Source organism: Mustela nivalis (genome assembly GCF_964662115.1).
Source record: "Mustela nivalis genome assembly, chromosome: 5".
Taxonomy (NCBI): Eukaryota; Metazoa; Chordata; class Mammalia; order Carnivora; family Mustelidae; genus Mustela; species Mustela nivalis.
This window is the reverse complement of record NC_139024.1, coordinates 12,498,722-12,524,890: the sequence shown is the minus strand read 5'-3', so window position 1 is coordinate 12,524,890 and position 26,169 is coordinate 12,498,722. Positions and strand designations below refer to the sequence as shown.

The 26,169-nt window shown below is 44.8% G+C and overlaps 1 protein-coding gene across 4 annotated transcripts in view; it reads right to left on the bottom strand.

The window, feature by feature from the left end:
* Positions 1 to 25,549, bottom strand: part of CNKSR3 (CNKSR family member 3) — an 89,395-nt gene extending 63,846 nt beyond the window's left edge. The window contains exons 1-2 of one of the 4 annotated variants that reach the window (XM_082731380.1): positions 24,600 to 25,549; positions 23,491 to 23,599 (exon numbers count right to left, since the gene is read on the bottom strand). Coding sequence is in view for 2 of the 4 variants with exons in the window: in XM_082731379.1 (XP_082587505.1) it covers positions 24,600 to 24,651 (52 nt within the window). In the remaining 2 variants the exon portion in view is untranslated. The remainder of the gene's footprint in view (positions 1 to 23,490; positions 23,600 to 24,599) is intronic. The other 3 variants (XM_082731379.1, XM_082731382.1, XM_082731381.1) reach the window with 3 other exon arrangements.
* Between the last annotated feature and the right edge of the window lie 620 nt (positions 25,550 to 26,169).

The following is a 26,169-nucleotide window of genomic DNA, read 5'->3' as shown; positions in this document are numbered from 1 at the left end:
CAGTCACAGCGGCCATCATATTCAGAGACATTTAACGTTCGTTGGCTTAAAAGAAAACAGAGGGTTACCGATAAAACTTCAACCACTTGTTTCCATTCTGAAACAGCCTGGAGAAGGTGAACCACGTGAACAACCTGATTCCCACAACCTGCTGCGAGCCTGCTACCAACTCCACCCTCCAGCACTGTCCACGGACGGTTTTTAGTTTTCTAAATTCCACTGCTGGCTGGCCAACTCCCCTCTATCCCTTCAAACCATCTTCAAACAACTGGCCCCTGACTTCACACACACACTGCGTTCTGCGCTCCTCTGAACGCCTCCCAGACCTGTACCCGCATCCATCACTGAAGGCATCAGACCATTTGTGTAATAATTAGGGCTGACACTAATTAGCAAAGCTAGAATGGAAACGCTGCATCACTAGATGCCCAAAGCTGACCCGGAGTCTGGCATATCACAGGTGATGAATACAGGCTTATTGATCTGGTTTCCAGCCCAGACAGGAAAAGAACCGTAGTGCCCCACACTGCTGCCGGGGCGCGGGGAACCTACAGGTTATTATAAACGTCCGGGACTGTGAGCCGGGATGTGATGCAGGCGAAGTTAGCAGAAGAGGATGATCAGAAACAGTCTGGGGCTGGAAGTACGGAGAACTCGGTTCTGGCCTAGGTCCTGCCACTACCTCTCAGCTCTCTGGGCCACCCGTTCTTTCACTGGGAAATGAAACAATTCATTCACTCAAAAGACCATGTATCTGGACCACATGATCTAAAGTCACCACCATCCCCCAATATTCCAGGTAGTGATGGGGAAAACGCCTAGAAATTGGAGTGCTGGAGCCACAGTCCGAGGAAAAACTCACTGCCTTGTTAGATGCCCAGCAGAAGTCAAGAACAAGCCCACTCTTCCCAATAACCAGGCCGACCTCCGGTTCACAAACCAAAAGGGTTACCAGTCCCGTACCGCTTAACCCCTCTTATTTCTTCACTACAAGGGAGCCTTCTGGTCTCCCGGATCTCAAACCTAACAGGATTTTTCCCTTATCCCTTCCCCCAAATAAAATGAGTAAAATTTGAAAATAAAAATAAACTGCTATGAATATGAGGCGAAGACATCTGTTGCAAATTCAAGCGGCAAAGGACTATGACAGCAAACCCTGCATCTTTAAGGCTTATAAATAGACGGGAAATTAGCCACACGGGCCTCCTGGCTCGCCTGGGCTGATGGCTCCAGGCCTCTGGATGGGATTTTCAGCGTGGCTCGCCACCCCTGCTTTCTTGGAGAGCAACACTGCCAGTTGCACTGAAGACAGTGTTGCAAATCAGCACGTATTTTAAATATCTCCTCACGGTGCTTTCTGTGTATTTTTTTCATCTTTGACGTTTGGTATACAAGTTCGAAAGCTGACAGCCTCTAAAATGTGTTCTGCATTAATCCAGGAACACTGAGTGGACGGCATCTCCCTACACAGAATCTAAAGCTGTGTCACGGGAGGTCAGGGAGTGGTACAGAGAGCTTACACATGTATTTTTTGAAGTAATATGTTCATGTATCACAATCAAATACAGTAAGAAGAAAATTGACCCAGAAGAAATTACGTGTCAGTTTCTCAAGCAAGAAAGGGACATCCATGGCTAATATAGGTTTATCTAGTTTTCTCTTTTTTAAAGGTTTTATTTATTTCTTTGAGAGGCCGAGAAAGAGTGTAAAGCAGGGCAGGTAGGAGCAGAGCTAGAGGGACTCCCCACTGAGCGGCGAACCTAACTTGGGACTCCATCCCAGGGCACTGAGATCATGACCTGAGCCCAAGGCAGGTGCTTAAGGACTGAGCCACCCAGGAGCTCCCAGTTTTAAGACAACTTTCCTACATTAATCCCTGCTGAAATCCTGTTTCAGAAGCAGGTACACAAGGATTACATCCCAAAAAAATCGCCGCTTCCCTCGCTTCAAAGATGCCTTACAAAAGCCGACTTGCTCTACTGATAAGCAAATCAGGCCAACTTTTCAGCTTTGCACTTAACACCCCAAGCCTCCCAAAACTAACATCAGGTCTGAGTCTGCTCAGAAGCCCACTGACAGGCTGCTCCAAGTCACTCCCGCCGCCTCTTCGAGACCTGTGGGATCCTTCTCTCTCCCTCCGCACATGTAACCTCAGAGTGCTTTGAGAAGTGCATGACTTTCTACGATTTTGAAGTTGAGTGGAGCAACTATGGTAAGTAAAGGACAGAAGTAAATCACCATCCCCATAGCTATTCCCACAGTGCTTACAGGAGCAGATCTTACGAAATAACTTCTTGGCTCCCAAGAAGAAACCCGGCTGGTTTTCTTAATTGGGTTTGGTGAGACAGAGTGCCTTCCACCGGGGCTGCTGGGCCAAATGATGACAGAAGACTATTACTCAGTGGAATACATATTATACCAAGGACACACCCTAGGGTTGCCTAGGGTTGCCATCACCCCACCTGTTATCAAAAGCCCTACTAAAGCAGGAAATGTAGTAAGTTGTGGATATTACCTTTGATACCAGAAGAAACAGAAACTCAAGGGCCCGGCCTCTGGTGACAGCCTTCCCTCTGACTCCTCATGGCTACACTCTACAGATCACTGTTCACAGCTGTCAAGTCTCGGAAAACACCAGTTGGGGGAGAGATTTAAGAAATCACCCACATCTTAAAGGTCAAGGGGTGTAACTGGCATCTCCTCTTTTGGGTATTATTTTTTATCAATACTGTCCCCTAAGAATATGTGACTCAATCTCGTCTTTGCCTTCCTTCTGAGTTGTAATTCGCCACTTGCATGAGGCAGGTTTAATCTCTGGGTTTAATCTCAAGCTGTTCTGTTGGAAATGTGAAATTCTGACCCAAGATGTCCTTTTATGTAGTCCACACAACAGAACAATAGCTAGCGTTTTATTAAGCACTTACTATGTGCCACATAGTTTATCTGATCCCTTATCGTGGTAAATGCTTCACCTGCATGATCTCACTTAACCCTGAACATAAATCCTCAAAGTTTAGTAACAGCATGATCCCAAATGTGAAAATAAGCTAGTTGACTCCAGTAACTTAGCCAACATCACACATCTAGGGATAATGGGTCCAAAGTTAAGTCGTCATCCCTGCTCTTAACCACTCATTATTCAACACTCAAAACAGTCACAAATGTTTCAGAATGAGGAACGGCTCACACACAAACATGCGAATGTATTCAATTGTAAGAGAAAGAGAGGGAAAGAGAGAGAGAAAGGAGGAGACTATGAATGGATGCCCCACTACGTTTTCTCTCCAGGCAGAATCTTTGAGAGAGGAACAACTGCTCCTCCACCAGACGTCAATTAACTAAAAGCATGAGCTCCTACCCTCACCCAAAGCGGACACATTCCATTCAGCTCCAGGATTTTTAAGTTAATTCCAACTTTGCTAGAGACACTTTCAAGTTCTACCTTCCTCTCTGTCTAGTGTTTACCAAAGACCATTATTGTTTAGCCCTAACTTGAGAAGATAAACAGACACCATCCCTGACCATCTCAAGTGCAGATGTTAATCCTATCATTTGGCTTTAAGATGAAAGGATCCTCTTAAAAGAGAAAAAGAATGTTAACTGCATGGAACCAAATCAAACCAAAGCAAACAAAAACCAAAAAAAAAAAAGAAAAAAAAAAGCAACTGTATTCTTTATAGCGCATCACAATGTCACTTTCATTAGAACTTTATACAGAAAAAGTAAACAAAACCAACAATTACAATAATAAGATCTATAGTATGCAGTCTGCTTTTGTAAGAACAGTCTTAAAATGTTTTTATAATAATATACAGTTATCACCAAGGATGATAATTACCTACTTTACCCCACAAAATTGTTTTCAGATCTCCTGATAACAAGTCATTATAAAAGACTGATTTCACCTCACTGATCACTTCCAGGAAATCTACCACAACTGCATTTAATAAAATAGATTATCTTAGATCCTGAGATTCTACCCTGAATTCCTAAAGTTGCTTATAAGCATTTATACTTTCTCTTCTTTTGTTGTTAGTCTTAGGAAATGTTCCTTTTCTCTTTCATTCATTAGAGCATGGTTTTAGGAGATGGAATGTCTGTGCCAGAGTTGAAACATGGTATTAGTTCAAGTTAAGGTTAATTTTAAAATTGGAAATAGGAAAAAGGTACCAATACGCATGCTACCTTAGTAAAATATTTCTGTAATATGCATTCTAGGGCTTTAAAAAAAATAGGTGAAGGAGAAACAAAAAACAAACCTCGAGATGGGAAACAAGACCAATGATGTAAAAAAGAAGTTACAAAACAGAGTTCCAGGTTGCTGAAACATACAGAGAAGGTAAAGTAATAGAGACAGATGTCTTCCCAGGCATCACATACTCAAAAATCATTGTGGGGAAGAAAAGGGAACAGAAGAAAAAAAAAAAAAAAAACCTGACTGGTTTTTTAAATGGTAACTATTAAGAACTAAAATTTTACCTTGTTAAATTATTTTTAAAACCACATTCCACTGAATTGTAATTGCAGACCGTTGAAGATGGAAGCTTTCCCAGAACTGAGTATATGTTTAACCCTGGGAATGATGTGGCAATGTCAACCACCCACAACAATCTGGGAAACAATGCAAAGCAAGAGCAAGGGCAGCCACACCCTTCAGAGGTGGGTTCTTTCTTTGGTTTTTTCATTCAACCATAATCAAGCCCCATTAGTTTTAAGTACAGTCTCGATGTTCTTCCAGAGTTCAGGACCTCAGACACGAACACCCATGTGGCAGCTTCCGGATCTGGCACAGCAAGTGTGATTCACCCGGGCCTGGGTCTGAAATGTTCAGAGCGAATGTTTTCAAGATACAGGTTATCAACTGCACCAGGCTAAGAGTGAAAGGGCAGAAGGACAGCATGCCTCGCCTTAAAGAACATCCTTCTGGGGTGGGGAACGGGAGTTTTCCTAACCTTTGGCTGATAGTTCTGACTCCTTCTGGGTAATAAATTCCTCCAAATGCTATGCTATGCTTTGGCTCACCATAGAAAGACAACATTATATGCTGAGCTAGAAACAATCATTAATCATTAATCAGCCATGGGCAGCAGATTGGAGGTGATAACACACTGCACACCCACAGCTCCAGGTGTGACCTCCAGCACTCCTACAAGCACTTCGCTTCCTCTCTGCGCCCAACTGCCCCTCCCAACCCGCAGGCGCTGCTCCTCTCCCTTCCTCGCTGCCTTCTGTTTTCTCTCCCACCACCACACTTCAGCTTCTCTAACTCCGATCACTGTTTTAGCAGCGCCTTCTTATTCTAATGAAGAGTTTTTCTGTTTCCTTGTGCTACGTCAGTTTCACATTTCATAGATCGCGGGAAATAAACACCCAGGAAGTCAGGTAAATTTTCACACAGAGCCTTTAACCGATACTTCTTGAGATTCAGGTTCAGTCTGGGTCGTAACCCCAGTACCCTGCTATGTTCCATTAGAATCAATCAAGTTAGTGCCTCCCTAACAGAATCCCAAATCAAGTAATATACAGGAGCCTTAAAAAATCTAAACACATACATGTATAGTGTATATGTATATGTGTGTGAGTACACATATGTGTGCGTATTCCGTATGTATACAGGCACACACACTTCATTCCCCAGAAAAGAGCTCAAATATATAAAACTCCCTTCATTGCAGGGCGCCTGGGTGGCTCAGTTGTTGGGTGTCTGCCTGGATCATGATCCCAGGGTCCTGGGATCGGCCTGGCGTCAGGCTCCCTGCTCAATGGGGGCCTGCTTCTCCCTCTCCCACTCCCCTTGCTTGCGTTCCCTCTCTTGCTGTGCCTCTGTCAAATAAATAAATAAAATATTAAAAAAAAAACCTCCTTCATTGGGTTCCACGTGATCATAGGCCTAAGTAGGGCCCTGGTGATCTGCCCTGTTCCCCCAACACCACCTCTCCAGCCTCGTTTCTCTCCACTCAACCTCCTCAGAGAGTAGCACAATCTAGTTCTTTCAGTAGCTAGTACTTAAACGCCTGGCTCTCCCTTGCCTTTTAGTTCTCTGCCAAATATTTCCTTTCCCCTCCCTAATCTAGGCCAGCTCATACTACAGGTCTCGATTTGAAAATGGCTTCTTCCAAGAAGCCATTCATGCACAACCCATTCAACTCTGATGAAATATTCCTCCTCTGCACTCTTAGGATGTCCTGTAGCTGAAATGCCTATGGACCTGTCGCTCTCTTCTACTCAATAGACAGTGCCAAAGACACCAGGGACTCCGTGCTGTTCACGGCCCCTGAAGGAGACATTACATACGACAGGTACTCGATAAATAGTTGATGACTTATATGTAAAGCTGATGGCTTTATCTGTTTGCACTAATACTCTTGCTAACGAATGGCCTCCATGTACAGGCTGTAACCAACCCTACTTATATATTGTTTTATGGCATTCGGAGTATTTCAGATAAATCTTACAATATATGAAGGTAAATCATCACCAATAAGGAATTCTCCCAAGGTTTTAGATCCACCTATAATGAACATTTCCAACCTAAATGGGTTAACAACAGAATAGCACAGAAGTCAGGCAGAGAGCTATTGACTTGAACCCAAATTTTCATTTCCAAAAAATGTGGGAACAAATGGGATAGAGAGGTTGGCTCCCGAGTAACTCTTCTCTATGGAAGCCACAGTCCACAGTCATTCACTAAATGAATGGCTTTGTTAGTATGAAAATAAGAGATTGCATCATCTACAGTGTACTGTTACCCCACTGGCGTAACAGGAATTGATCCAAGAGCCGCTTACCAAACAGTTACCTATTTCAAAGCTTGGATACAGATTTTAAAGAATTAAAACAACATACATCCAGTATTCTCGGTCATACTGGGAATAAACCGATGCTTTAACACCAGGTGGTCTCACAAAACATCAAGTCCTCTTCTCCCGTTTGCCCTTGGATTTCCTTAGACATACGCGGCCATCAACCCACTGAAACGAATTTGTCCAGTCTTCCACACAGCTCAATATGCTGGCCAGCTCTGCGTCCTCCCCTTATCTGCCCAACTGTGATACATGCTCCAGCAGACTGTGTATCCTCCCTCCTTCTGGGGGATGCCCCCTCCTGGGCATCCTCTCTGGCACCGGCCTCCAGAACCCCCCTCTCTTCTAGCCTCCATTCTGCTACAGGCAGCAGATTCACAACCATCTTTCTGGTTGCTCATCTTCCAGACTTCCGAAGATTGGGTTCCCCAGGCTTCCCTTCCTGTTCACTCATTTGTCTTCTTTTGGTGATGGGTCTATGACCCAACTGGTCTTGAACCATTCCCCACCTGCCCCATTAATCCAGACACATCCATCCAACTATCTGCCTCACCTGGGAACAACACACTGTAATTTTAAAATCTGACGACTCCCTAAACCATCTCATCCCAACTCCTCTAGACCAAACACTTACTTGATAGGTATGCCTTCCGCCAATATCCAATCTTCCAACAAATACTACTGGCCTTTCAGAACACTCAGGACATGGCCACCTCTCACAGTGGCCACAGCTACCACTGGCTGCGAGTATCATCTTCCACAAGATTGCTGTCCTAGCTTCTGGACTATTCCCTGACTCCACCCCTGCTCACTTCAGTCTTCTCGATGCAGCAAACACTGTAACCTTAAAATGTAAATCAAGTAGCACTCCTCGGCTCCCAATCTTCCAACAGCACCCCAAACACCAAATTAAAGCCAAATATGTATAATGATGTCTGGCTGGTCTGAAGGTAGTGAGTTATCTCAACTGATTGTATAATGACCTCTAAGGCTCTGCACCACCTAGTCTCCAATCACATGTGGCAGCCCTTGCTTCTCCAATATGTCAGGCACTCTGCTGTCTCGGGACTTTTGCACTTGCTGTTCCCTTTGCTAAAACATTCCTTCACCTGTTAGCCTCATTGCTCACTGAAATCTTTCCCTGGTCACCATGGTTAAAACTGCTTACTCCCTGCGCCCTTCCTACATCCACCTAAGCATCCCTTCCCCACAGTATATAACCAAATTTTACTCATATTCTAAGTCTACCCCCACTAGAAGAGCAGCTCCAGGAAGATAGGAACTATCATCTATTTTATTGACTCTTGTATCTTCAGCTCTTAGAACACTGCCTGGCACAATGTAGGCATTCAGTAAGTATTTGCTGGATGAACACATGGAACTATGAACCCTTATCAGATGGGAGTACCAGTTAACAGGGCACTGTAGTTAACAGACTAAAAGTTAGCTAAAGGCAAAGAGTTAAAGTTCTATCTCTCCTGATATGGCCTAGTGGCACAGTACTTCATCAAAAACTTTGCTTCTGGGGCACCTGGGTGGCTCAGCAGGTTAAGCCCCTGCCTTCAGCTCAGGTCATGATCCCAGGGTCCTGGGATCGAGTCCCACATCCAGCTCTCTGCTCAGCGGGGAGCCTGCTTCCTCCTCTCTCTCTGCCTGCTTGTGATCTCCATCTGGCAAATAAATAAATAAATAATCTTAAAAAAAAAAAACTTTGCTTCTAGAACTAAAATGAATGTGAAAGACAAGTGGCTTCACTTCAGAGTATCAGGTAAACGGAGTCAGTATGAATATAAAAATCATACATGGGAAATTAGCAAGTTTTAATAGAAATGTTAGCCATTCAGAACACTGGGAAAGATGTTCTAAAATAAATAATCTATGATTTTATACCTGATCCTATTAAGTAAAGAACCTATTAACTTTACCTGAGGGATATCGCAGAAAAAATCACACCTACATCTAAGGGTTGGCTGGGATGAATAAGAAAATGGGCCATATCGAACTACTGCAGGAGGACCTGTCATCCCTTCCTTTTTGGAGATTCCTCTACACCCCTGGCTCTCTCCAGGTTGGTTCTTCCACTCACTCACTTGCTTTTGGCAGCCCAAAGAAGGCACTAATCTCAGGAAATGAGCTTCCCCACCCACACAGCAATTATGACCAAGCATGTTAACCAAAACTGCTTACCTCACTAAGCACTGGACAAAACTTCAGGGACAACTCCAGGATGAATTCTGCATTTATCAGCATTGTTTTTGTATCTACATTTATATGCTGTCCTACAGGACTTGAATCCTCTGTTTTATTTTGCATCCCATACCCTGTAATGTGCCGTACAGAAATAATTCTAGGTGTCATATTCATGTATATTGCATCATTTCACACTCAAGTATGAGGACCTAAATTTCAGCTAACACTATCCTATTTTAACATGTTTCGTGTGCCAAGCGGCATATTTACACCTCATTAAACCATGAGACAATCAGAGTGCTGTAGTAAGAGAGGGCACTGTGTCTTCTTAAGAGTTTGAATCATGTAAGACACTGGCACATCATGCAAGATGCATCTTCTACAAATAGGAAGAGCTTTAGAGGTTGGTATCTATAGGTTTGTCCACCCTTGAACCTACAAAACAGCTCTGCCCAGAATTCAACACACATTATTGGTGCTGCCACATGAAGTCATGGAGCCACCAATCCTGGATATGTAAGTCCCTTCTGCCACCACTCACTGTTCAGACCCTGCTGGGGCTTCCAGTCCACTCCTGGGCAGGACCTCTCTCACTGTTCTCTCCCCACTGCTTTTGTTCCCAAGGCTTCTCAGGCCTCTTCAGCACTGAGGACCCCAAAATGCCCTGTAGAGTAGGTCTCTTGACCTCTAATCACTCCTCCTCAAAGTCCTTCCCATTTCCCACAATTCTAGGGGCAACATACCTCCATTCAAACTTTTCTATCGTTTCCCCAGTGAATTACGAACAAAGTTCCTAAAGGTCAGTGGCTCTCAAACTGTGGTTCACAGACCACCAGCTAAAGACATATGGGGCTGCCTTCTAAACACGTGGCCCCCCCACCTATAACATTAGCAGACCCTGGCAGTTAGGGCCACGAACCATTTGGTCTGTACTAGTGACTCTTTTGCCCACTAAAATCTAAGTGCTCCTGAAGTTTTGCCTTCATACAGCACAACTGCACACACCTGGCTGTGTTGGACAAACCAGCCTACACAAGACAAAAACAAAACAAAAACAAAACAAGGACATGCTAGCTGTTTGAAGGTAACAGAGAGCTGCTAAGGCAGCCAAAACTTGGGGCATCAAGGTCCTGAAAAGACAAGAAAATGCATCCAACATTCTTTCCCATGTTGTTCTTCGCATCTTTTCTGATTCCCAAGCATCCTGAAGATAAAAGGCCAAGTAGAAAGTAGCCATGGCTCTCAGTACAAGACAAAAAACATTTCTCTTCATTGATACAAGAGAATAAAAGCCACCTTTAATCCTATCATCCAGAGATAACCCAGGCTGGCACTATGATGTATTTCCTCCCAGTCCCTCTCCATTTTTTAATGTATATTCACACAATCTCAGAATTGTAACTTACAAGAAAACTAGAACCTAATATCATCAAGTGATATCTAAAGGTTACATCATCGCTATTAAATATATTTGAAAAATCCACCTTTTCCCCCTTTTACAACAGCCCAATCAATCAAAAAAATTTTTTTTAACTAGATTTATTTTCAGCATAACAGTATTCATTATTTTTGCACCACACCCAGTGCTCCATGCAATCTGTGCCCTCTATAATACCCACCACCTGGTACCCCAATCTCCCACCCTCCCACCACTTCAAACCCCTCATATTGTTTTTCAGAGTCCATAGTCTCTCATGGTTCACCTCCCCTTCCAATTTCCCTCAACTCCCTTCTCCTCTCCATCTTCCCTTGTCCTCCATGCTATTTGTTATGCTCCACAAATAAATGAAACCATATGATAATTGACTCTCTCTGCTTGACTTATTTCACTCAGCATAATCTCTTCCAGTCCCGTCCATGTTACTACAAAAGTTGGGTATTCATCCTTTCTGATGGAGGCATAATACTCCATAGTGTATATGGACCACATCTTCCTTATCCATTCGTCCGTTAAAGGGCATCTTGGTTCTTTCCATAATTTGGCGACTGTGGCCATTGCTGCTATAAACATTGGGGTACAGATGGCCCTTCTTTTCACTCTATCTGTATCTTTGGGGTAAAAACCCAGGAGTGCAATTGCAGGGTCATAGGGAAGCTCTATTTTTAATTTCTTGAGGAATCTCCACACTGTTCTCCAAAGAGGCTGCACCAACTTGCATTCCCACCAACAGTGTAAGAGGGTTCCCCTTTCTCCACATCCCCTCCAACACGTGTTGTTTCCTGTCTTGCTAATTTTGGCCATTCTAACTGGTGTAAGGTAATATCTCAATGTGAATTTTTTAAAAAGAAATGAAATAGTTGGTGCCTGGGTGGCTCAGTTGATTAAGCGACCAATTCTTGATTTCAGCTCAGGTCATGATCTCGGAATCATAAGGTCAAACCCTGCCCTGGGCTCTGTGCTTGGCATGGAGCCTGCTTAGGATCCTCTCTCTCTGTGCCTCTCCCTCCACCCCCATGCACCTGCACGCACATACACACACACTCTCTCTCTCTCAAAAAAAAAAAAAAAAAAACCACACACACACACACACACAAATAATAAAGAAAAAGAGTTTTCTCTATACATTTTTTTATTGGGTGGTAAAATTACAGATTAAATTTACACAGTTCAATTCAAATCATACCATTAATAACATGAATGTTTTCCCCTTGCCCTCAAAACTTATTACCGGCCAACTTACGTCGGTCCTGCCAAAGGGCAGCTAGGCGACAGGTCAGGTTCAGGAATCAAATGTGTCTGGATTCAAACCCCATTTACTTATCACGCAACCTCAGAGAGGTCAGGGCCTGGTTTCTTTAACTCTAAAATGAAGACAATTACAGTGGCCCTGTCAAAAAAGCATTTTGAGGATTAACGAGATTAATTCACAAAATGTCCTAGCAAAGGCCTAGCACATACAGAAACTCAACGTCACCTGCTAACTGCTCCCTCCTTACTAAGCCATGAGCTTCTTGACAACAGGCTTCCTCTGTAACTGACTCATCTTTTTGTCCCTAGCGTAAAGCAGATTAACTAACTGGTATCAAAAAGGAGAGAGGGCACCTGGGTGGCTCAGTGGGTTGAGCCTCTGCCTTCAACTCAGGTCATAATCTCAGAGGCCTGGGATCGAGTCCCACATCGGGCTCTCTGCTCAGCGGGGAGCCTGCTTCCCCTCTGTCTCTGCCTACCTTTCTGCCTTCTTGTGACCTCTCTCTCTATCAAATAAATAAAATCTTCAAAAAAAAGAGAAGTAAAAAGGAGAGAAATTTTCTCTATGCCTTTTAAAGGAAATTAATGGTTGAAATAAAAACTTTATTAATAAAGATTTAACTGAAGACTATCTATAATGAATATGTGTGTGTGTGTGTGTGTGTGTGTGTGGTCTATATACTTATATTATGTGTATGTCATACGGACTATACAGACTATGTACTTACAAAGCAAATGAAAAGATTAAAATTCTCCGTAATTACAGTTGAAAAGTTTACAGATTGCATTTTGGGGTGAGTGCTACCCCGCTGAAAATACTCACACTAGCACTTTTCTTGTTTTTCAAGAAATGGCCCTGAAGTCAACTGTCAACTTACTAAATCAAACAGCACCCCACAATTAGCACAAAAATCTGGAACTTATACCCTACTTTAAAATGAACGAATTTATGTATGAATGCAATCTTCCCGTACAAACAGAAACAGCTTCTGTCAGGGGCTAATCCCACAGAGCCAATGGCAAAACAAACGCAATCAAGAGAAGCCAAATTCCTGTTTTCTTACTGAAGAGTAACTACCTAATAGTCGGCTACATACATCCGTTAAAGCATTGGTATTTTTGGCCTAACAATACCTGTATGGAATTACATATTGCAATGTTAGGAATAATGGAACTAGTTAAGGAGCAAAATGAAGTTATACATAAGAAACAGGTTTGCTAAGTAATTGATGGATTACTGTAGAGCTCATTGTATTGACCTCTTATAGGTATGTTTCTCACTTAGGCAATTAACACCCAACCATGGCTGTCCACAGAGAGAAATACAAACAGGCCCACAGACATATTTTGTTTGTCCAATTAAAAAAAAAAAAAGTAAATGGTTTTCTAAAAACTGGGAGATGTCACATACAATGCCAGATTTCCAGCTTCGTTGTGATGACGACAACAACAACAACAACAAAAAAAAAACCAACAAAAATTAGAAGATCTGGAAACTGTAGGTCTAGTCAGCAGAAACTGAGCCAACGACTGTGTCTTTGGGTTTGCCACACTCTTGGCCACTTCCTCCTGACTCACATACTCCTGCGTTTCCATTTTAGACACTGTCTGCCTGGCCCCCAAAGGCCTCTGAGTTTGCAACTCTTGTTGCAAGTTCCAGTGCCAATCCTGGTCTTCGTGTCCATTTCTGTAGTACCTTTTGTATTTTGGACTCTCCTGGCCTTGGACAACTGTGGGAGGCAGGCTCCCCAAATTCTAGTGTCCATGCACTCAGACAAAAGAGCTTTTCACCTTGAGCTGCTCTGAGGAATTCTCTTCCCTGATTCTTCTTTCCCTCACTTCTCTCTGCATCTGCTTGCCCAGTTCAAAGCCAAAACCTGAGTGCTAAATGAGACACCCACCATCCACCCTCTCTCAAAATGGAATGGGGGACGGGGGTGTTACATTCTGCTCCTCAATTAGAGCAAGGTCTGGAAATTCCATCCAAAACCTAAATGGGTCCCTTCTGACCATGAAACATTCCTCTTCTTCTGTGTTTTTCTGGGGCTGAGGGCTCAGAGGTACACAACAAAAGGATCCCCTGGGTCCCGCGTGGAGCAGCTGGCTAGGAGCCCACAGGTTAACAGCTTTGACCCTTCCCTGCCCGCTCTGTGGAAAGGACACTCAAAAGTCAGCGGTATGTTAACTCATCCACTGAAATATGTAACAACCATTTCTACTGGAAAAGCTCTGCTTCCTAAGTGATCATTATGTATTACTTAAAAATGAACTGTGGAAGGAATTATGGGGGACAGTCTGCCTTAAATCATTGATTTTTGAATGTTCTACATGAGTGGTATAAACCAATGGTCCTCAAATTTTAGCTAGCACCATACTCTCCAGAGGGACTTGATACAACACAGATAGATTCCTGGGTCTCACCCCCAGAGCCTCTGATTCTGTGGGTCTGGGGTGGGGCCTGGGAATTTACACGTTTAAGCTCCCAGCCCATGTTGATGCTGAAAAAGTAAGTTCAAGAACAACAACGATGAGATGTTGGGGTTGGGGGTGCCCAGTATGAGACTGGGAAAGGGTCTCAAGAAAATCTCAGCTTTAAAACGTCAGGAGTCAGGCCCAATATTCATATATTGATAGGTGGTCACTGCATGTGCAGATTAGAACCAACAGTACCAGATAAGAACCAAGAATCCATCCACATCCAAAATGGTCTTTCTTCACCAATCTTCTCTAAGATTCTCCAACTTCGCTCAACTAGACCACTTTGCACTACATGTCTCCAGACATACTCTAACAAGAAATGTTTGTGGGTTTTTTCCATACCGTTACTAACACTTTTTGCTTTAGCATAGACAGTCACTTCTCACAGCCATGTTATCTGCACGTGGTTCTTGCAGGACTCCGGCTGGAATCCATGTTAACAATGTGCTCACCATTTCAACAGACATTATAAGAAGTCTGGTCCACTCTGCATAAAAAGCTAGTTTTCCTATCTCAACGATCATATTCCAGGTAGTTTGACTTGACTCTCTTTAAAACACTGTAATATAAAATTACTCTGGGAACATGAAAGACCATTCAATTAACATAGGTTCAACTTGGACACACGCACACACACACACACACACACAACTACTACTACTACTAAACCCAAAAGCATTGAATTTCCCCTCTGCCGCAAATCTCTGAAAATAGGAAATAGAATGTTTCCTTTCACTAAAAGGTTTTCCTCAGGAAAGCATGATTCAGATTATCAGAATCACCGCCTTTTCTGATAGATAACACGTGGGGGTTTCTCCTCTCAAAGGGCTGGCAGATTTTCTTCTTGGGGGGAAGGGAGTAGTAAGCTTCCAGGTTATTATTCTCCCATAAACCTACCTACCTCCCACTCTACCCTGTTGATAAGTAATAGATTAAGTGTTTAAAAATGTGTTCAACTCTAACCTGCTGAAAATTCCTCAGTACACCATCTATTCAACCAAAAGTATGGTGGCTCTCTTTTCTAAAGCACAAGTAGGATAGTCTTGCAATGGAGCAAAACTATTTTAAATGAGATCTGTCTGTGGGTTCCTTGGACCCAAACACTTTTTTAAGTGTTCCTACAGAAAGCTTTCTAGCTTTTACAACCTACTGGTCTGCATTCTAAGGAACTGTTTTGCTCTAATAAACACAACTGCATTTGCCCTTCTGATCCCAGGTTAAAAACTGTTCAATCAGCCATTTGATGTCAAAGAAAACAAAGTAGGCTATGTCCACTTTCACAAAACCCCTATTCATAGATGAATAAACAGCTTCAGAAACTGTAGCTCCCAGCAAAATGTGCCAGGAAAGAACAATACCGGGAACAAAGCATGTGAACACAGAAAGACAGATTACACCCTCTATTTAAATGACAAGAGAGTAATCAGGATGAGGGGAGGGTGGGAGCTCTCCTAACCCTAGGAAGGAAAACAGACACACACAAAAATATAGACATCACAATTTCAAATACAATTTCAAAATGATCTATCAAGGAACCAACTCTATCCAGAACTTGGCTTCTCAAATGCCGGAGCCACCAAAACCTTAGTCCAAAATGCCATCATCTCCAGAAAAGTGTACTACATGCCAACTGGATGCCCTAAATTCACTTCTGCCCCAGAATCCAAATCAAATTTGTCACTCCCCTGCTTTCTACAATAACCAGAAAAAACTGCAAACACCTGATCAAGATTTGTAAGACCCTAGAGGTTCTGGCCTCTGTGTATCTTCTCACCCCATCTCTAACCGGCCACCGCCCCCCCCCCCCCGCTTACCCCCCCCACCATCATCCCTGCTCTTCAGGACCCCACATTTCCAATTTTCTCAAACACACCAATTTAATTTGTACCTCAGGGCCTTAGCACTGGCTGTTGGTCTCTTTTGTTGTGGTTGTTGTTACTGTTGTCTGCCAACCCTGTAGTAAAGCATGGACCCAGCTAGATGCTTGCACCTAGACCAGTATGTGGAACTTAGTAGGTCCTAAGTAATTAAGAAACTCTTTTTACTGCCGGGTAGAATTGTCACAACATGAGTCTTCCTCCTAAACTCTTGCTCCTAAGCTCTTTCCAAGAACGCTACTACACAACTGTTCTATGATAACACCTCCCTCCCTCTAAGGTCCTCAAAGGAAATAAAGAAAAGTGTCCAAGGGAACATGAGGTAAAAACAGAAAATAAAGATGATTTAACACACGACCCATATACCAATAACAGGGAGGATGGAATTGTTCTACGTTATTAGTAAACGTGTGAAAGGTGACTATCAGCCAGATAGTCTGAAACACAACACTGTTTAACACAACACTGTTAAATATTCAAACAAAAATAAAATCCAATTATAGTACATATTAACTTGGAGTTATTACAAATTAATCACCAATAAGTGTATGAACATTTATATGCTATATATTCCCTATATGGCCTATTTTAATTGTAACTAAAACCCTGTGTATTGGTTATTATCAGTCCCATTTTACAGATGAGAAATCTCAGGAAGGCTTGAAGACCATAAGATACTTACCCAACCTTTCAAACCAGTTAGTATTAAACACAGACCCTGAATCCAGTTTTATTTTATTCCAACGCCTATGTATTGTTCACTGTAACTCCCTGACCTTCTCTCTGAAAGCACTTGAAATGAGGGGCGCCTGAGTGGCTCAGTCCGTTAAGCATCTGCCTTCAGCTCAGATCTTCATCCCAGGTCCTGGGATTAAGTCCTGCATCCAGATCCTTGATCAGTGAGGAGCCTGTTTATCCCTCTGCCTGCCACTCCCCCTGCTTCTGCGCACTCTCTCTTTCTCTCTGACAAATAAATAAATAAAATCTTTTTTTAAAAAGCACTTAAAATGAAGTCACTGTGAATAATCAAAGGTAAGCAGGAAATGTGTTTATATGTGTGTGTGTTATGATTCCACCAAATAGAACTACTGATTACATCATAGACAAAACATTATAACATTGCACTCAAAAATTAGGAGTGTCAAAAAAAGGAATGATGTATTCCATTACTGAGCTGCAATACAATACAACACAATCAACAAACCACAATGAGATAAATAACTAGCAGTAAGCATCTAGAATGCTAAAGGATCAGGTTCAAAACGGGCAGGGGCCTGCTTAGGCTATATAGCTGAAAAAAGAAAGGAAAAAAAGAAAGAAAAGGCCTGTGTCCCATGAGTATAAATCCTAAGGAGATAATCAGGAAACAAAAAAGTCAGAAGTTCTTTGCAGCTGCCCCTTTCCACATCTGCCCATTAGGAAACAAAAAATACCCACCTTGGCCAGAGGAGGAACCAGGTTTGGAGTGGACAGAACAAGAGAACAGAAGCCTGGGGAGTCTGGTCCCAATTCCTGGCCTTTGATCTTGGCCAATTCATTTAACACCAAAAACCAAAATTTCTTCATCTGCAACAGAGAGATGCCTTTACCGCACATCTCTCGGGCTTGTGAGGGCTCAGAAAGGAATGAACATGGAAGAGCTCTGCAGAGCTCATGTCAATAAAACTTGGCTTTATTTATTAGAAGCTGAAAGATGAAAACTCTACGAACACCACAGAAGGAGAGTAAAATGGGACATCAAGGTGAGAACACGAATGTCCCAGAGCGAGAACCCAACAGGCTACCAATGATCAGAACTAGAAGTGATGACCCAGAGTGCAAGACGGAGAAGAGAGGTCCCCACAGCTCCATGCAATGGTGTGAACACAGAAAGGGCTTACAGGGGAGCCTGGAGCATGAAGAGGTCACTCCCAACCCTTATGGACACAGAACCCAGACACCTGGCCTTGGCACGGCACACACTTTTCAATTTTGAGAGCTGCTCTGCTTACTCCCAAAATAACATTCTGTGTCATTTTTACCAACAGTAAAATCGTCTTACAAATCTGCTAACCATGGTAAACCCTGTGCAGTCAATCACCAAAGCCCTCCTCACCATCACCCTCCCACGTTCACCGGACAATCCGGACAACACACTAAATCACGGTGCCCATGAACCACCCCACAACTCCCTTCTGACCACCTGTTTTAAAAACAAAACAAAACAACACACACACACACAAAGATTGTTAAGAGAACTAGTCAAGTCCCCAGTCATATGTAAGAAACCTCATGGGAAAGGTCTCCTTCAGGCGTGCAGAGAATTACCTGATGCCGTTGCTAGGTGGTGCTTATAAATACAAGCACACACCCTAAGATGGTCTTTTTGCTTTAATTAGTGGCCAAGTCAAGCATCCTCAAAATAAGTGCCATCATGTAAGGGCTTAAATAAAACACACTGAGCCCGTGCCAGATCAGACTGCAGAACCTACCAGCAGAGTAGAAAAATGGGTTTGCAGCTCCGTGCTCCAGCAGTGCTTCTCAAACTGTGAAGATCCCACGAATCACCAGGGGCTCTTGTGAAAATGCAGACTCTGACTCAGTAGGCATGAGCTTCTGCATCTCCAACAAGCTCCCAGGTGACGTGGACCACTGGTCAGGACCGGGGACCAGACAGCAGCTACCCTATGACAGCAGAAGCCAGCCCTAATGCTGTGCCCACTGGAAGTCCAGTTATTAGTAAAATTTAAAAAGGTTGAGATAATACAAATTGGATTTCTTTACCCAAAGAAAGTTCACGATATTGGCAAGAGACATCTGTCACTCAGCTAACCAAGAACCTTCCTGATCGGCTGAAAATCCTGCCCTGGGTCCTCTGAGTGGTTGTCAGGTGGCAGGGAAATTTCCTGGCAACAAACTGGGGCCCCTGCATGGAGGAGGCAGCCTTATGACAGACCTGATGGCTCAGAGAAGAAAACATGTGACCTGGAGCTACAGAATAAAAGAGAGGAAGCAATAAAAACAAGGAGTAGCAATTTACTCGTATAAACGAGACCACACAATTCAGGGTAGAATGGGGGTACAGCTCCCGAGTTTGACTGCAGAGCCCACCCTCACCGTGGAGCTCCCCTGACCTCCTGCAGACTGTGGAATTAATGACGTCATGGGGGGGGGGCATGTTTACGAGCGCCACAGCTTATAAATACAGGACCCTGAGTAAGTTCTCTCTCTCTCTCTCCCTCTGCTTCGGTTTCTCCATCTTTAACATGCATTAGTAATGGTCTGTACACGTCACTGGGTTTTCTAAGAACCATATGAGTCCAAATAAAGCACTTTGCACAGTGGCTGACACACAATAAATGCTTCAAAAACTGTTTTTCTATCCTTATGATTAAGATAACTTTATGGCAAGACCCAACACACTTACTAACACCAGGAACAGTGGAATAAAAAGAAGAGCTTCTCACCCACGAGGGAGATGTACCAATGTCAAAAGAAAAGGACCTTCCTTTTTCACGGGCCACAGAGGCTAATGGAAAAAGTCTAACCTAACTGCAGTCAGGTCTGTGGGAAGCACTGGCCTCTGCATGGACAGCAGCAGGAGGGGCCTAAGAGTCTGACCCTGGAGTTGACCTACAGTGTACCAGATCTCTACAGATAACATGGAAATTCCAGCCCCTCCAGGACCAAACAGGGAGGCGCTTTAAGACTGCTGATGTCCCACATACTAACAGACACACTGTTACACTGTACACACTGTACAGGCAAGAGCAGTGCTGATGGCCAGAGAACAGAGAATTAGCAAATGCCCTGAACCCCACAGGCTCACACCTGAAGCAAGAAACCCTTCACTGGAGGTTCATGATGGGGAAATGGTACCCATGCTAGGTACAAGAAGCTGGCCAGAGGGTCTTCTTCTCTGCCACTAAAGCAGGGTATTAGCGATGTGCTCACTTCACAACACACTTACTGAGAACCTACCCATGCCAAGCCAATCAAAGACCAACAGAGCTTCTGGGGACAAATCAGCGGCCCACCTTGTCAAAGACAATCCCCAGTGGTCTGGAAACAGAAACACAACTTGGGTAGCTGTGCTTTACAATGCAGCTTCTAATATTTAAATCAAACTCAGAGAAAAAGACTTCATATAACGTATGGTTTTTGACCTGAGAAAGCTGAACAGGAATAAAAACAAAACGCCAGTTCTAAAAACAGGGTGGACCCACGGGCTTGAGGTACGTGGGACATTATGACAGGTCTCCTACTCCGAGGACTAATCCATAAAGATCAGTACATATAAATTACTGTGTGTCAGACACTACCGGCTGCTTACCAGTATCTATTGTCCAACCACCCCCCTTTCTTCCTCACTGAACAAAGTCCAAATTTTCTCAGGTCAACAATGGACCCAAGTAAACTCCTCCCCCACTCCCACCCCCACCACCCCCCTACCTCCCCCACTCACCCACCCCCCTCCAACAGGGAGGTGCTAGCCTCCCTTGCAGCATGGGGCTATGTAGGAGCGCTGGCGAGTGAGATGTAAGCCACCTCCTTTGATGAAACTTCCAGGAAAAGACCTGGCTATCACCCGTCTTTCGTCTTTGCTGGGTCTCCTTTCACCCGCCTGGAATAAAGGCAAGATCCTGGAGGCGAACAGCCACCCTGCGCTGTGGCATTAAGTTTGAAGATAAACATGACTTGCTTACCACATGCCAAGAACGGCTGAACGGGATGGCAGAAGGAGCCTGGGCCCCTGGTGGAACCATGGAAGCCCCCGTCTACTTCTGAATTCCCCATTTCCAGACTTCTTTTACAAGAGAGAATCAGCAGTCCCATGGGTTTACTCCTGTAAACTGGATTTTCAGTTATGGGCACCACACCCTATTCTCACCTGATAGACATTATAAAAGATCATTTGCTTCGCAAAAGCCTTTAGAATTATTTAAAGACAGGGTGCCCTGAACTATGAAATAATTTGATTTACAAATAATCCTACCAAACAGGCAGGAGAAGACACGTATATACCAGACAACTCTCTTCCACTAACAGGGTATTAGTAACTCCCATCATGGGAACCCTGACGGTCTGCTCATCAATGTGGTAAAGATTCTAGAGTCCTCTAAGAATGAGAACCTCCTGAGAAGACAGAGTTAAAACCAAGGCACAAATGCTGCTGTCCCTTCCCCATTGTGTGACACTGATCAGGGTACTGGACCTTTCCATGCTCAGAACAGAACTACAAAATGGAAATAATGGAAATATCTGTTCCTACCTCAAAACGTGTTTACCCACATTAAAAGAGTGAATATTCGTACCATGCGGAGATCTGAGCCTAACACGCTGCTAAGATTTACTGAGGATCTCCTAATGTTATGATGAAAATGGTGACAGTATAGCTAAAGATTCATACAAACAAAAATTTTAACAATAATAAAATAAGAATAAGGGGCGCCTGGGTGGCTCAGTGGGTTAAGCCGCTGCCTTCAGCTCAGGTCATGATCTCAGGGTGCTGGGATCGAGTCCCGCATCGTGCTCTCTGCTCAGCGGGGAGCCTGCTTCCTCCTCTCTCTCTCTCTGTCTGCCTCTCTGCCTACTTGTGATCTCTCTCTGTCAAATAAATAAATAAAATCTTTAAAAAAAATAAAATAAAAAAATAAAATAAAATAAGAATAAAACCCACACGAATTCATTCATTCTGTAGACACAGACCCTTTTTCCTAATGCACGCTCCTGCCTCCCAACATCAACACGAGAGAGAGCACACTGTAAACCGTGGTCAGGTTTAGACAGTTTTAAATCCAAGGCTTTCTACGGGGCTCACAATCACCCCCACCATACTCGTGCAGCACCACCAAGGCAAAGTCTACATGAAGAACTTCTTATCAGTAGGATGTATTTATAAAGTGGGGGTTGTGCAGAGAGGTTAGCAAAGACAACTAAAAATAGTCATATAAGCAAACAAGTTTGCATAAGTCAACAGTTGACTTTTGACTTTTGAGTCAATACTTTCACATCATTACTATGAGAAATATTCAAGTAATGTGTCATGCAATTTAGGAGAGTGTTGCCTCTTGCCTAAGAGTTTGCCACACTTACTCCTGTTATCTTTTCTAGGTTCTAAGACAGAAAGTATCCAGGTCATTCTATGAGGCTGTATTTAAGGGTCCAAAAGGGCACAACCATTCCGTATCGAGTTGCCACCCACTAACCACAGGTATGTAACCTAATCAGTGTCCAGTGCTCCTGATACTGAGATATTGAACCACTCATATCTGCTCTTTCACATCAGTAGGAAACTTTTCCTAAATGAAAGCAATCCCAAGTCCTAACGTTAAGGGAACTGGATGCCAAAAACCTTTGAATCTGCTCTTCCTTTTAGATGCTAAACAAACATAACAGGATATGAATTTACACTTCTCTTGTCCCAATCCCAAGAGGGACCCAAAAAAAAAAAAAAAAAAAAAAAGACACGAATCTTGAGGGTGTGAAGATCTCACTCCATAATCTTCCTGTGTGCCTGTTACCATTTTTCTAGTTGTACGTTATCAAGTAGGCTGGCAGGGACTCGGGAAACCCAGAGTGATAAACTGTAACCCTTTCTTGACTCCGGAGCAGTACAGCTCCAAGAAAAATATATTGCATGCCACAAATGTGACTCATGTGTGTAATTTCTCACTTTTTAGAGGCCACAATTAAGATAAAAATAAGCAAGTGAAGTTAATTTTAATCATAAATTTTATTTAACCCAATATATCCAAAAATAGTCACCTCAACACGTAGTAAAAAATGAAAAATTGAGATAATATACATTCATTTCCTTGTACTAAGACTTCATTTATGTTTATCTTACACTTACAACACCTTACAATTTTGACCAGCCCACCGCCAGGGCTGAAGAGCCACATGTGGCTATGCTATCGGACAGAACAGCTCTGGAGGTCAAACACTGCTGAAAATCATCTTTTACTTGAGCTGCTTCTATGATAGACACATAGGTAAAGCAGATCAACCAACTCAGTCTTGGCAAGTCCCTGGTTGGGGAATCCAGCAGTATCTTGAACAGGGAAAACGTATCCAGTTGCAAAACAGGGCCTAGGAACTTACAAGCTTTTAAGTTAATGTCTTGTGGCAAGCACTGGCAATGCTATTTACTCTTTACCTGGGCAAACCAATCACCAATGTACACATCTGTGTTGTTTTCATCCTCATTTTAAATAAGAACCCAGGAAATTCTGGTCCCTGGACAAAGCTCTTCTCAGAACTACATCCCTTTCCTGCTCCCAATGTAAATGATCAAGCATTCCCCACTGACACATCCCATAATGTCCCATAGATCTAGAATATCCCATTCCACATGGTCTCTCTGTACTACGCAGGCATGAGAAATGAGATGCAGAGGTGACCGGTTTCCATGACGCCCCAGCCATGGGTGAGACAGTTGGAAAGATGACCTGATCTTACCAGTATTACCTACCTCACAGGCTTACTGGGATGACCAAAGGCAATAACAGAGAGTTCTTAGCAAACTGTAAAGCGCTATACAATTCTAGTTATTATTACTGAGAAAGGACACCATTCCTCACCTGGAAGAGTAGATAGAAGAAAGAAAATAGTAAAAAGAAAAACTAGTAACTTGAAACAAAAGAGATGATAAGCTGGGGGGGGAAGGAATCCATGAAAACAGTGGTTGTTTCTGTGCGCTTCGTTTCTTTGGAAGAGTACGAAGAGGCTTGAGGAAACTCATCACTCCTCCTTGGAAATACTGGGAGGCATAAAAAAGCAAGCCAGACCACTGGACCTAGGAGCTTCTATCCCTGCTCAATCACCCATTACCTCCCCACCCCACTGTTTGTCCTCATCCCCAATACTGTACAACCCGGGACAGTTATTCTAACAGATCTCTTCTTCCCGAGGTCTAAATGTGGCCTAAAAAATATAATAATAAAATAAATAATAATAATAATAATAATAATAATAATAATAATAATGCAGTGCACAGGCGGTACTGGCACCTTCTCGAGCAAGTCACCGAGTCCGGGGAGTCTGGCTCAAGGCTTCTCCCCGGCGCGAACGCCTCAATGCTGGCTCCTGGGCTGCCCTCTCGCCGCCTCCAACAAAAACAGAGGCTCGGCGAGCCGCTGGAGTCTCTACCTGTCCAACCGCCCCGTCACGCCTGCGAACTCTCTGGGCAGGCGGCATTTACGAGGTCCGAGGGGAGCCGCCCACACAAAGGCGCCTTGTGCCTCCCAGCCCCGGGACCGGCAGCCTAGGAGCGCGGCAGCGCACGCAGGCAGGGAAGGCGCCCGGGTCCAGCGCTCCCCCGCGAGCCCCGAGATCCGCACCCCCAGCCCTCGCTGTCCACGGAGCGGCCATCTCCCCTCGGCTTGCCACATCCGCACCCCCAAAGCAGGCACAAGAGTTAGGGATGCACACACCACTCGGAAGAAGTTTGTATTGTCACCGCGCTGCGCTCTCAACGCGTCTCGCCCGAAGAGCGGCTGAGCACCCCCCCCCCCAGCCCAGCTCCCCGCCCGCCCCATCCCTGGACTGGACGCGCCGGGCAACCCCCCCAGACCCGCTCACCTCTAGTCCAGTCCACCACTTGCTTGGGGCTCCACTTGGTCACGGGTTCCATGGTGCACGGCTTTGCTCCCAGCTGGGCGAGAGTCGGCGGTTCAAGTCTTACTACCCCGGCCCGCTGTCCTCCCCGAGAGGGCGCGCCCCGCGGCTGGTCCCCGTGCGCCGGAGCGCCCCGTCAAGGCTGCATGGCCGCGGTCAGCGGGTCATCCCAGAGCGGCTAAGCCAGGACAGCGCGGCCCCCTCCCGGGCACACGGGACAGTCGCGCGGCTCCTCCTCCAGCTGCCACCGTCCAGCTGCAGCTCCTCCTCCTCCCCGTCGCCGCCGGGAGCCCGGGCACAGCTGCAGCTCCTGGGCGAGCAGCTGCGGGGACGCGGGACGGTGACCCCAGGGCCCCTGGCCTCGGCTCGGCACGGGACCCTTTGGGCCCAGCTGCTCCCCGCCTCTCGACTGCGCGGATGGTCCGGGCCACTTCCTCCGGCTCGTCGGCCGCGGGCTCCGCTCCCGCTCCAGCTCCTTCCCTTCGCGGCGTGCTCTCCCGGGGTCTCCGCTCCGCGTGCGCCGGCGTCCCCGAGCCTTCCCGGCCGCAGGTCCCACCTCCAGCGCCTCCCTTCGGGGCTGGACTCGGGCTGGGAGGAGCGCGGGCGAGCGCGCTCGGATTACAAAGTTTCAGCTCTCGGCGCTGCTCTCCGAATAAAAGAGGGGCGGGGCCGAGGACCCAGCGAAACTCGTAGGAGGGGGTGGTTCCGCCCGAAAAGGCCGACTCGGGTTACTTTCTCTAAGCCCTGCGCACACACGGTCTGAGTGTCCCGGGCCCTACCTTCCTTTTCAAGAGGCGGGTTGTAGATCGTGCGTGCATCCTGGACAGCCCTTTGGCTCGGGTGAGCCCGGGTCCTATTGGTAGCAGAACAGTCTGTCTCAGTGTGAGCAACAATACGCTGAAAAAAAAAAAAAAAAAAAGTAGGATCTGCACGTTCTGTTCATTTTCAGTGCTTTGCATCAGCATTGCTCGGCGATTAAGCCTTCCTCCTTTTAAATATTTCAGGGCAAAATTATTTTGCTTCACATTTTAGATACCATTGTGACAAGGTAACTCACTTTTTTTGTAAATGCCCCAAACACCAGCCCGGTGCTATTTCGTTCTCCAAAGACAGCAAGCTTACCAGGAAACTGCTAGTCGCTTCACTCTCGGCTTCACGCACTCTCATCTGCGGTGAAAAACTGGCTCTCCACGCATGTATGTTCATCCTTTTACTCATTTTCAAACTAAGCCTTCTCTGTTGAATCTTCAAGGCCAGTGTGTAAGAGCAATTCTCTCTCATTTTAACTCTGGATATGGGCCAAGTTCTCTTGACTCTGGGATGGTCTGGGCCACAGAGTCCCACGAATCTTGCCTTTGAGATGGACCTTGGCAACAAAAGGCCCGAAGCATCTGAAGGTGCAGAATGTTGGCAGGTAGGCAAAGCCAGAGGAGTTGGGGAGGAAAGAGCCTGACTTCTGGGGCAAGGGGAAATGGAGCCAGTCACTTCATTCTCAGCTTTATCCCACTCTCCTCTTACATGAAAAACTTTGGCC